Below are 12,543 nucleotides of genomic sequence, written 5' to 3' on the forward strand. Positions count from 1 at the left end.
GGGAAGAAAGCGGCAGGCCTCGAGTTTGTTAATCGCGACATACCCGGAGAAAGCACCATTAGCCGCCTGGTCATACCTTTCCCCGTGTTGTGTGTATGCCTCTTGCGGCTTCAGCCCAGCAAGAACCCTTCGATCCTGGTTTTGTCAGGGGACTCTTCCTCGACGTGTGCCTTTTATTGTGTAAATGGCTGGGGGGCAAGGGGAGCAGTGTGGGGGGATACATGGTCTCATTCAGGCTTCCTTAATGGTCTGTTGATGTTGTGCTGCAGATCTACATCATGGAGAAGCAAGTTCTTGAACCCTCTGAGGAGCGAACATTTCAGTACCAAGATTTTCTGCCTTCCTTGCCATTACCACCTCTTGATGAATCTTTAAGTAAATACCTTGATTCAGGTAATGACTTAATATTGTTACAGTAGCATGGTGTGTGCTGTGGTGTTTGTGATCTGTAGAGATAGATTTTATCAACTTATGTAATTGGGGTGGGGGATCCAGGCAAGTGTAGAGTGCAGAAGGTCTTTTTCAGCTTCAAAGCAGGAAATGAAGTGTCCAGAGCAACTTCAGTAAGAGTTGCCATTTAATCCCTATTTGCCTTTCTTCCAGAGAATTGGATATCTAGGGAAGTTAAGTTTTTGGTTTGAGGGTTTTGGTTTTTTTAGGGTTTGTTTGGGTGGGGTTTTTTTTCCCAGCTATATCAGCTGGTGTAGTAAAAGATATTTATCCGTCTGAAAGTTGCATTTTACATAATAACTGCATTGCTTGTCTGTGACTCTGCCCCCAATCTCTGGGGGAAAAAAAAAAACAAACAGTTATTTAAAACCTTTTCATACTTAAATGTTCTTATTTCTCACCAGTACTATTAACTATCCAGTAGTAGGAAGAGGCAATGGTGGGCATTTTTGGATAATTTAACTTGGATAATTTCTGCCTTAGAATGTTTGCTGTCTAAAGGTCAAAGTCTTGAAAACGGTATCAATGCACGTGTGTCTAACTTTGTTTATAGAGCAATCGTGACTGGTTAGTCCTTAATATCTTATCAGGCTTTCATATATAGGGGTTGACAAAGATACATTACCTTTACTTTCCCATGTTTCTTTACTAGTTTTCAGAACTTGGAGACATTGAGTTTTTTTCTGGAACATCTTTGTGTCTTGACATCTTACCTGTAAGGCTAACAGAGTAAGACTCTGAGTTCTCTCCTTAGCAGAAACATATTACAGCAAAATTTCTCTTTCTCAAAGTTGAATTTGTTTGCTTTTGAGTTCCCTTTTCTTGTGAGTGTAGTGGAAATGGCCCAGTAGATAGTAATAAGTTTTCTTTGGTGTTCCTTACATCATCGCTTTTTGCTGCAGAATGTTGAAATGGTGGTTTTAGAGGAAAAAATGCTGTATGTGCATGCGTGTCAAAAGATGTCTTCTTTTCATTGTAATGCAGATCAGCTAAAGTTGTGCTGTAGTAGTGAACCTGCAGTAACAGAATTTCTGTTTAGAACTTAGTTTTGTAAATCCCCAGTCTCCAAGGTAATAAATAACTCTCATGGAGTGACAAAACCTGATAGTGAATTTGTTTTCTGAACTATGTTTTCACAAATACATGTCCTTTTTTTACCTGAGTTAACTTCCTTGTACATAAGTCATTCTATAACTTCATCATTGTTTATCTCCTTTAGTCTTGCTGGAGGTTGGAGGAAAATAAGTCTGGTATTTGTTGTTCTGCCCCTGTCTTCCCTTGTACAAATCACTTATAGTCAGAACATGCACAGTTCTAGACGCTAGCTCTGTGATTCTCTTTGCTGAAGCTTGTAATTTTTTTAGTCTGTGAAGGTGAGTGGAGGAAAGGAAATGCTTCTGAAGAAAAATTCAGAACCTCTAAATGACCCTTCATAGATGCTGTGAATCATTCCTTGGAAACTCCTGTCTTTCATTGATGGGATGAGGACCCCAGGCACTTAACATTAGTTAAGACACCTGTTGGTAAAGCACTTGTCTGTTTAAAAGCCAATCAACTGGAAAAGCTGGACAGAGTGTGTTTCGGAAGGTGCCTTGTTAGGGCTTTACAGTAGCTACCTCTGCTTTGGATTCAGAATGACTAATCTTGTTTTAAAGGTAGGCCTTGAGCAGGGAAGGTGGCTGTAGCCAAGTTATTGAGCCTTTCAGCTCACCCCAGAGGTTGACACTTGGAAGCTGGGACTTGACCTGAGAGTATGAAAACCCAAAGTTCCAGCTTTCCAGAGGATTCCTTAACTATGCAACTGAAGGTGTCTTTCATGGGATGCTTCTTGTTCATGGAGCTGGTTTCCTATGCAGAAAGGAAGACCAGGTCTGCAGAGGGATCTGGAGAAAGTGGCAACACAGAAATTTCACTCAAGTCTAGTGGGAAAAGGGCTGAGTTCCGCTACTTCCTCGTAGTGCTGCTAATCACATAGTTTTTAAAAGGAAAAGAGGCCCTGTAGTCATAAAATTGTGTAAGTTGGGAAGGGTTTATCTAAGCAGCCTTCCAATATCTGAAGGGAACCTACAAGGATGCTGGAGAGGGACTCTTCATCAGGGACTGTAATGATAGGACAATGGGCAATGGGGTCAAACTTAAACAGGTTTTCAGCAATTGCTTTCATCTGCTAACATCTGTATTTATTCGAAAATATGTATTTATGTTTCATTAGAAAACACTGATCTACTTACAAATTTTTGAAAAGGTGTTTTTTCTTCAAGTATTTGTTTTAGAAAGATAAATCTTGAGTATTTTCATCCATTCTATAACCTGTAGATACCTGAATTTTGGAGTAAATCTCAGTATATATGCAGTTATCTTTAAAATAACAACATTTCCTTTTTACAGTGAAGCCATTTCTTAATCAAGAAGAATATCAAAGAACTGAGGATATAGTTAAAAAATTTGAAAATGGGATTGGGAACGAGTTGCATCAGAAATTACTGGAAAGAGCTAAAACAAGAAGGAATTGGGTATGTATTTAGATAAGTAAGAAATCATAATTCAACTTCTGGAAAGTTGGTTGTTCAGGATATAATTTAGCGAGTCATTTAGCTTTTTTTTTAATCTTAGGTTCTTCCTTATATCTGCCACTTTGCCTATGTGTATGAACACATTCACTCATATATGTGTGGTTTGTTTTTCCCAAGGTTGAGTGGCTAAGAGAACTCACTAACTGGAATGTTAAGTTACCTGCTGGCTTTTTGAATGATTTGCCTGTCAAGCTCTTTCTATCACCTCCATCCCTCCTCTCCCCACCCAAAAAAAAAGAAAATGGAATTTGGAGTTTGGTCCCTGACATTTTCTTTCCTGAAGAACGCTACATGGTAGCATTTTTAAAGTTGTCTTTCAACAAAGAAAGGAATATAAGGGGGGTTGTTACCAAGTAGAATTCACAAGAACTTTGTAAATCTTAACAGAGTGGGGGTTTTCAGATGAAGATAGAAAAAATACATTAGGAATTGTCTGTCCCAGGTCCTCTCTCAACACAAATCTCCTTTTGTTCCATTCTTCACAGAGTCATCTGTCTGATATTCGCATCAGCCACAGCTGACATCTGCAAGAGTTTAAGATGATGAGTATTGGGGAAGAACTCTATATCATAATTTACAGTTTAATAGTCTTAAGCAGTATGGGATTTTATTTCAAGCTTGAAAATAGAAGAGCTAGATATGTTGTTAGCCTCAGCAGTTAGTTTTGAACCACTGTCCTGCCTTCTGTTTTATAGGAGCTACTATTCAAAATATTAAAAAAAAAAAAAGTTAAAAAAGCACATAGTTGAATAACCAGGTGATTATTAAAGAATTAATGGCTAAAAATTCTGATGCTAGACACTTTTCATTTTCAGCTGGAGGACTGGTGGCTGAATGTGGCTTATCTTGACCTTCGCATATCAACGCAAATACACTGTAACATTGCAGGCTCTGGTCCCTATATTGAACACTGCTGGCCACCGAAAGAGGGCACTCAGATAGAAAGAGCATCTATAAATATATGGCACACCCTGAAATTCTGGGATCTGTTGCGAATGTAAGACTTTCAGAAAAAATAATTATTAAAATTCTAATGATCTATGTGTGCTTTAGTTGCAAAAATATGTTTATGTTCATGTTTTGCAGTAAAAGATGGGTTTGTCTTGCCTTGATTTACTTCCATAATTATAATCTTTCTTGTTTAATTTTGATTTGTTTGTTTACTACAGAGAGAAGGTGCCTGTTGAGAGATCTGCAGATGCTGTTCTGGACATGAGCCAATTCCACATGCTCTTCTGCACTTGCAAAATTCCTGGAGTTACCAGGGACTCAATCAGCAATTATTTTAAAACTGGTAATGAAATGCTTTTGTATTAATAGGCTAGTGGAGTGGTCATTTTAACCATAAAATACTTGCTTCCTCAAGATACTCATTGAATGCTTGTATAAGGAATCAAAGAAAATGTCTAATCTGTGGATGCTCTTTTTGGTCCATTATTTAGTCCTTATACAATAGATTAAAAGAAAATTCTGCTTCAGATTGTATGTTACCAGCCTGATACCTGTAGTAAGTAAGCCGGCATTAAGAACTGAAAAATGACAAACTCCATGGATTTACAAATGTGGGTGGATTCCTTGTATTATATGGACAGAATATCAGCATCTTTACTAGTTGCATCTTTTTCCACAGAATGCATTTCTTGAGTGTGCTCTTGTACATCCTGTTGGAATAATTCTTACTTATTTTCTATCATTGTGCTGTTTCTTGATTTGGTCAGCTTCTTGTGTTTTCAGTCTTCAAAGTACTCCTTAATGCTTCTTGAAGTCATTCTCTTAAACTCCAGGTTTTCTGGGGTGCAGGATCAAGAGCTAGAGTAAAAGTGTACTGTTGTTATTCATCCTCCACTAACAAATACTGTAGTATTAGTAACCAGCTAACTGAAATCGTAACACCTTTCTCACAGACATTCTGATGCATCCAGAGTTGTTTGGCACTGTCACTCTAGATAATCACTGGAGATGTGAATTCCTGTAAGACTCAGGAATTCAAGAAGGAGGAGGTATTGTCTGGTTCCAATATGTAAGGAAATCTCCATACCAGATGATATGATGAAAAAATGCAAAGTTGGAGGCAAGTTTCAAGGGTTTTGTCTTAGTGCTGCAGTTGAAGAGTCAGTTTAAATATCAAAAAATAGAAGAAACATTCAAACAGTGGAAATTCAGTTTATTCTGTTATGATCACACTTAATACATGAAGCTATTATCCCGTGGAGATACCTATGTGCCTTTTCTGGGTCATTAAGGTATGCGCGTGTCTTGAGATAGAAGGAATCACCATCTGGAGAGGGATCTTGTTTTTCTCCGTTGGCTCTGGAGAGAACTGATAGGGTCTAAACACTTGAAGTAGTACACACTGCAGAATAGAGCACCTAAAATTTGACAGGTAGTGTCAACTGGGAGTCAGAGACCACACTAAAAGCCAAGAGAGCCTGATCAGTGGAACCTGGAGAGCTATTTGGTTCAGCCTGCAGCAGATGCCTTAACGAGAGCACATGAGTTCATTAGATGGTAAGTGTATTGGGTAGATCTCTGCCAACTGTAGTGAGATCATAAGCGTTTAATTCAGCTGTATTTTCAAACATAATTCTACTCCTTGCTTCAGACAGCTCAGGTTAGGAGGATGCTACGAAAAGTAACTGAACTTTATGTCATCCCTTCTGATTTATGTTAGAAATCAATTTCATAATGATAAGGTTTGTAATGAAATGACAGATCCTCACTCTGATCCTCACTCTAGAATGTCTTTAATCCAGTATCTATTGAATTGTGGTACCTGATTTAGATAGTAGGATCGTAAAGATAAATGTAAAAGCTTTATATATAAGATTAAGACTTCTGTGGATGCCTGTTCAGTTACATACTGAAAAAGTGGCATACATTTCTTTGGGTTTTGTTTGGGTTTTTTTTTCCTTCAGGGCGTAGTACTGGACTAGAAGAGCTGTAGCACAGTGGCTCAACTTGAGAAAATGTAGCCATGTTTTTGATGGTTTTAACATCTGGATTTTGTCAGAATCTTTTCCAACTTTATTTAGTCTTATTTCCAGATAGCTGGTGATGCTATGCAGACATACCTGGCCTAGTATGCGCCAGTGCCATCTGCGTTTTTGTGGCCAAATTTGTGTGTCAGTGTTCCCTTTTTACAGATTTGCACGTGCCCATCAGGTCATGCAGGTCATGATAGTGCACCTCCAATCTTGAGGTGGTTGCTAAAAATAACTGAAATTCATTGCATTAGCAGTGACAACTGAAAGACTGATCATTTGCAAAGTGTCTCTGCAGCAGGCTTGCTGCATTGTATTCATCCCTTTTAAAAAGCAAATAGAACCATGCAAGAGAGAAATGTTGCTCCATCAGCTTTCAGCAAGCAACACTCATTTTGGCAGAGAGTGTTCCTGCCTACAAGATACATAAATAAATGGTACTTGCTGCTGGGTAATGACAATGACTTGAAGTAGTTAATAACAGTGAAAGTTGTTTCTGTATATTTTCTCAGATGGTTTTAAAAATGTCTTCAGATTTGCAATTGAACTTCAAAAGTTCAATTTTTCTTCTTTCAAAAGTTCTTTTTTTCTTCTTTCCTGTTTTTAACTGTATGAAGTCTGCCTCATCTTGAATGAATTAAAAAAAAAAAAAAAAGGGTCTGCAGGACTTGCTTGTTTTTCCTGCATCTCACTCTATCCCTACAGATGGATTTTCATGTTTTGTTTTTTGTTTCATTTCAGAGACTGAAGGTGAATGCCCATCTCACTTAGTAGTCCTGTGTCGAGGTCGAGTGTTTGCATTTGATGCTATACATGAAGGCAATATACTGACACCTCCAGAGATTTTCAGGTTTTCAAACTACCTTGTTTCAAATGAGCTGTCCTATTGAAGTTACATAACAAAAGAGAGTCTGTCTGTTCCCTTTGCCCCAAAGAATTAGGTGTGAGAGAGGCTACAGCTTCTCCTCTAGCTGAGGGTTCAGATTTGAGTAAATTTTTATTTCATGGATGGCAACTTCTTGCCATGAGGCATGATGGTCATGTACTGTTGTGATACACTCATAGAACATCATGTAGAAGGTTTGGATTAAGGTATTTCAGTAGGAAATATCACTTACGTGAAGTTTCTTGGCATGGAATTCATAGGATTTTAAGTAACATTCCTTTTGGGACCAATCCACGGTGATAATTGTCTCATAGCTGCTTAATCATTATTAAACATAAAGCACCACTATCATACAGATTCAAATCTAATATATGTGTGGTCAATTTTCTCTAGAACAGAGGGGCTAGCATTCCTGTTGGTGAGTGTAGCAGTCCAAAATCATAGATTACACTAACTGACTTCCTGCTAGGTACACAGCAGTACAGCAGCATTTCACTTGTATTTCTTGTCTTTGCACCAGACCTGTGACAACCAGCCGTGGTTGTGGCTCTTCTGATATTCCTGAGCTGCTGCAAAGGAACAGAGAGAAAGAATTTGGTTCCTTAAATACTAAATTTCAGTACTAGTGCAACTGGCAATGCTTAAAGCTTTTCCATGCTGTGTCTCCTATCTCCCAGTAGTATATGGAGGTGCTGGCTTTTCAAATTGTCAGTGCAGTTGTGGCCACAAGGTTTCCTACTTGCACACAGAGGTAATTTCAGCATAAGTCTCTTGTGATTGATTTTGGATCTTTATGCATCTACTTACTAAAAGGGTTGTGCATTTCATCTAGGAATAACTTACTGCATTTGTCAAAGTGCTGTTTGAAGAGCAAAACAGAAGACTTGTAGTTAAAATTGGCAAAAGGTGGACAGCCAGAATCCTTGAGTAAGGTGAAAACCAGTTAAAGAAGCTGAAAGATCACTGTTTTTTTGAAAGTTCTGGTGTTTTGATACTTGAGGTTTTTCAACATCTGTATTTCTAATTTCTATAGTTGTACCTGTTAGATCAAACAAGTAACAAAAAAATGAACATCTGAAATACAGGCAAAACCCCCCTAAAGCTTCCTATTGAAGGGGCAGGTTGGTTTTGGTTTGGTGGGCTCTTTTATTTTTTTTTTTTTTTTTTTTGGTCTTACATTTTTGATAACTTTAACTGCTGATTAGTAGTGAAGTTTAATGGGCAAGAGTGCCAGAGCAAAGGACAAGCCATGTTAAGCAGTTGTAATTTGTGGAGTTTCTTTACCACCAAGAACAGCATGTGGAAAACTGAATTTACAATCTAAAAATGAGCTGTTAATAGCTCTTCAAAGGAAAAATGCAAGGAAAAGGTAGGAAGAGAAGTATTCTTGTGTAGTTCAGTGTCTACATCTAGGATGTACTGTAGCTGCTGTTCTGATTTAAATTCAGGGTTTGTCCTGAGTGGAAGTTTTGTCCTTGTATCTGACTAGCTGCTATAAAAGCTGTAAAGCTGCAGTACTGCAGGTGTCTACTGCTTGGGAAAGGTTTACCTGTATTGCTGAAGTCTTCAATCTAGTTTCAGATTAAGTGCATAACAACACTTTGGGACAACGATTGTTTACATGCAAGTTTTTACTGTGCTGGTAGCTGCAGTTTGAAATAACTGTTAATGACTGAGAACAGAACAGGTCTTCAACTGCTCGTAGAGTCTGAGGCAGCTGATGCGTGCTCTCTGAAGATTCACATTAGCTTGTGAATGTGAAATAAAAATTCCAGCTTGGCAAAAAAAGAGATATTAAAACATGACTTTTATCTTCTCTCCATATATTCTTTGCTAACTTCAGTTTTTGAAATCTTCTTAAAGGCAACTTACACATATACAGAAAACATGCCATAGTGAACCAGACGGACCAGGACTGGCAGCCTTAACAAGCAGTGAAAGGACAAAATGGGCAGAGGTGGGAATATTTCAACAGCAGATTCCTGAGAAGAGCATTGTGATCACTGGAAATATATAATTTCACTTAGCTTTGTCTTCTTTTGCTTTCTAGTTACGTGAATATTTAATTAATCTTGATCCAAAGAACTTAACTCTTCTGGAAAAAATTCAGAGAAGTTTGTTTGTGGTTTGTCTTGATGATTCTAGTCCTCATGCAACGCCTGAAAACTACACTGAGGTAGCTAGAGATTTTTGATAATTCATAACTGGTGGTCTTTACATAAATATTTCTTCTGCATATATGTGAAAGTAGCACTTCTTGCTCTTTCAGAACACAGAAAATGAAGCAGATAAATATGCAAATAATGCTTCTTATTGATACTTCTTATTGATCCATAGGAATACTTAAATAGTTTGAATTTTTACGACATTGGAAGTGGGAATGTCTGAAATCTACCTTCATTATGTTTTAGTCCTCTGCACCTCGGGGTCCTCAGAAATACAGTTGTCAACTTGTTATCATCCAGTAATTTAAAAACTTGGGCTTATAATCATGTTTCATCTTCAACTGTATACTCTGTGATTTTTAAAACCCACAGTGTGCAACTTCTGCTTTAGGTTACCAGGATGGGGCTAACAGGTGATCCAACTGTACGCTGGGGAGATAAATCCTACAATAGCATATTCTTTTCCAATGGAACCTGTAGTGCATTCTGTGATGTAAGTTGGAATTTTTTTTTCTCCCTTATGAGTCTTTCAGGTATTTATTTACTCGGTTTTCCCTTTCAGAGTAGTATTTTAAATGCTTAATGTGTTCCTCTGTAGTATAGCCTGGCTTACCAGGCACCTTTTCTGGCAAGTTTCCAAAAGCTTTCACAGTGTTTGGTATTACACTGTAATTGAATTAAGAACATGAGATCTGAAATCATAATCTTATTTCTAAAAGTATTTAATGAGGGAGTTCCAAAGGCACAAAGTACATTGCACAAGCAGGTTTAAAATTAACTCTTTCTATGATGTAGCTATTTGAACAGCTTTGGGTTTTGAACTCAAGATTTTTTTAGTCACTGTTGAGTGGCCTGAAGGGTTTACATCTGCCCCAGATCTACTTTTCCACAACAGTGGTAAGTTGTGCCTCCCTGTCTGCATGGCTGCAGAGCAGTCAAAACAGTGGGTGGACTTAGAGTAGTTCTGTATGCATTGTAGAACTAGAAAAACAAGTCCAACACTGTGCTGTAAAGCTTTGGTCTGCAGGAAAAAGAGTGGGTTAGGGGAAAAAAGGAATCTATTTGTTATGCAAATAATGTGGCATCTTGTTTTATATGATTCTAGCATTCTCCTTTTGACGCCATGGCTGTAATTTCCATGTTACATTATGCCGAAAAGAAGATTATTGAAAATGAGGGAAAATGGAAGGTATTTATTCTTTAAACTTTCAAGTTTATTAATTACTGTGCTTTTTCTTATGGATAACATTTCCTGTTTTCTTTCTGTCCACATCCTTGCAGGGATCAGATAAAGTGAGGGATATTCCATGGCCGGAGGAACTTGTATTCACAGTGGATCAAAAAATCATAAATGAAATTGGATGTACTAAAGAATTCTATTATAAAAAGGTGGAATTCCTTGCTGCTTTTCTTAACTGTCACTGATTTTTATTTTTTTTTGTTTCAATTCTATTTACGTGTTTTTAGCTGGTCTTTCTCCATGCTGGAGAATAGGAATTAACATCTTGATGATTACTCGATGAATCAGGGGACTTAACACCATGGTTAAATTTGTTACGTTGTTGGTTTATGTTGAGTGTGTTTTATTTAAGTGGACCAAGTTGTTATATTTCTTGACTTCTCTGGCTTTTCCTCCTTCGGTGTGACAGGTGTCTGACTTGAAGCTAGTAAATTATGCCTTCACATCCTTTGGCAAAGCATTGCTTAGAAAGAAGAAACTTCATCCTGATACATTTGTGCAGCTTGCCATTCAGCTTGCTTTTTACAAATGCCATGGACGGTAAGAAAATTACCCAGATTAGGAATAAAAAACTAGTTTCTTGAGTAAAGGGGTGGATCTGGAGATGTAATGCAGTGACCTTGCAATGCCAGTATGTACTTTGCTACAGTGGTATAAGAATGAAGAACTGAGGTTTTGTTAAAGTAACAGTCTTAGTTTTTGCCATGGGGGTTGTGCCCTTGGCTTCAGAAGGATTGTGTTCTTGTGCCCACAGGGATTTTGCATGTACATGTTGTGGAATGGAGGGCAGAAGATAGCCCATGAAAACATGAATTTGGACTGTACAAAGTAAATATTTGGGCAAATACCAAATGCACAGTGGGTCAGGATTCTTTAATGTCAAACAGTTGCTCAGGTGAAGCTGCAGCATGAAAGCCATCAGTAAAGTGGTTAGTTTTCCGTGCCTGTAAAAAGTCTCACAAATACCAGCGTCTCACTTTCTTTAGCAACATTAGATGTGAACGTCGGGGCAGAATAATAGAAATACAGATAGCAACCCTCCAAATGCCTGGTGCTACATTTTTGGGTGTGTAATTTTATTTTGCATTGATAAAAGGCAGCATTCTTTGTGGCATTGGTATTCCCAAATTTCTGTTTGCTAACTAGCATTGATTATAGCTTGTCTAAGTCATAACTCTAACCTGGCAAGTATTCCTTGCTTCCAAAAGAGAAGGGTTTTGTCATGTGGGCGTGATGCTTAATCACTGGAGATGTGTATCTCATCATAAGAAAGGCTGATAGATCTCAGTTTGCTGAACACTGGAATAGATTAATTGTCCGACTGAAGTAGCCTCTGTAAGGTCTGTTCTAAACACACAAATAAGTTTAATGTAAGTTGTATATTAAATAGTAGACTGTCATAGGGCTGGGGATGCTCCAGGTAAAAGCTGGGTGGGTGTCAGCATGCAACAGAGAAGGACTTGAACATTGGGACACACTCCTTATTTCAAGTGTCTCTAATTTTTGAGGTTTCGGATGGTGTAGATGGTTTCATTAAGGAAATAAATAATGGAACTGAAGCTTGCATAATTTCAGTTTTTTATACTAGATTCTGGTAGATCTGTAGTCTGCAGAAAACAGCCATGACAACACAGTCTTTTTAAAGGTATAATTATAGCACTGGCACTTTTTCAGTCGTCTGGCTCATAAAAGCTCGTAGACTTCCTTTGTGGCTCTTTTTCAGATACACAGTTTGAAGAAAATTGGTGTCTTACTGGTACTTGTAACTGATCTAGATGTGTGAGATACTTGGCAGGGCTTTCTTTATTCCTTGAGAGAGCAAATAATGAAGTTAATGAGATACTCTTCCCTTATTTTTCTTCTTAGCCCAGGCTGCTGCTACGAAACCGCCATGACTAGGCGTTTCTATCATGGCCGTACAGAGACTGTAAGATCATGTACTATGGAAGCAGTGGAATGGTGCAAGTCCATGCTGGATCCTTCTGAAAGTGTAAATACTGAAATCCTTCTTTAATCACGTATTTAGAAGGCCTGTCATTTGAGCTGCTTAAACCACCTTTTTCTGTTGTCTCATTAATGGGAGTAGGCCTGTTTCCACTGAGATAGATTTCAAATGTTGGGTTGCTCTGGTCCTTGTGGCTGAGGTGAGCTGTCATGTGTGGGTTTGTTTGGTTTTGTCCTGTTAACCTTTTGGTTGTAAGAATGTAAGTGTCTTGAGTTACACTCACACTGATTTTCCTCCACCCCC

At 38.1% G+C, this 12,543-nt stretch overlaps 1 protein-coding gene across 1 annotated transcript in view; it reads left to right on the plus strand.

The window, feature by feature from the left end:
- Positions 1-271: 271 nt before the first annotated feature.
- Positions 272-12,543, plus strand: part of CROT (carnitine O-octanoyltransferase) — a 16,541-nt gene continuing 4,269 nt past the window's right edge. Inside the window, exons 1-12 of the mRNA XM_010017135.1 lie at positions 272-393; positions 2,839-2,963; positions 3,839-4,020; positions 4,193-4,317; positions 6,746-6,854; positions 8,754-8,847; positions 8,941-9,066; positions 9,447-9,548; positions 10,161-10,244; positions 10,337-10,444; positions 10,705-10,835; positions 12,162-12,285. Of these exons, the coding sequence (XP_010015437.1) occupies positions 279-393; positions 2,839-2,963; positions 3,839-4,020; positions 4,193-4,317; positions 6,746-6,854; positions 8,754-8,847; positions 8,941-9,066; positions 9,447-9,548; positions 10,161-10,244; positions 10,337-10,444; positions 10,705-10,835; positions 12,162-12,285 (1,425 nt within the window). The 5' untranslated portion in view covers positions 272-278. The remainder of the gene's footprint in view (positions 394-2,838; positions 2,964-3,838; positions 4,021-4,192; positions 4,318-6,745; positions 6,855-8,753; positions 8,848-8,940; positions 9,067-9,446; positions 9,549-10,160; positions 10,245-10,336; positions 10,445-10,704; positions 10,836-12,161; positions 12,286-12,543) is intronic.

Source organism: Nestor notabilis, unplaced genomic scaffold, assembly GCF_000696875.1.
Source record: "Nestor notabilis isolate BGI_N333 unplaced genomic scaffold, ASM69687v1 scaffold3026, whole genome shotgun sequence".
Taxonomy (NCBI): Eukaryota; Metazoa; Chordata; class Aves; order Psittaciformes; family Psittacidae; genus Nestor; species Nestor notabilis.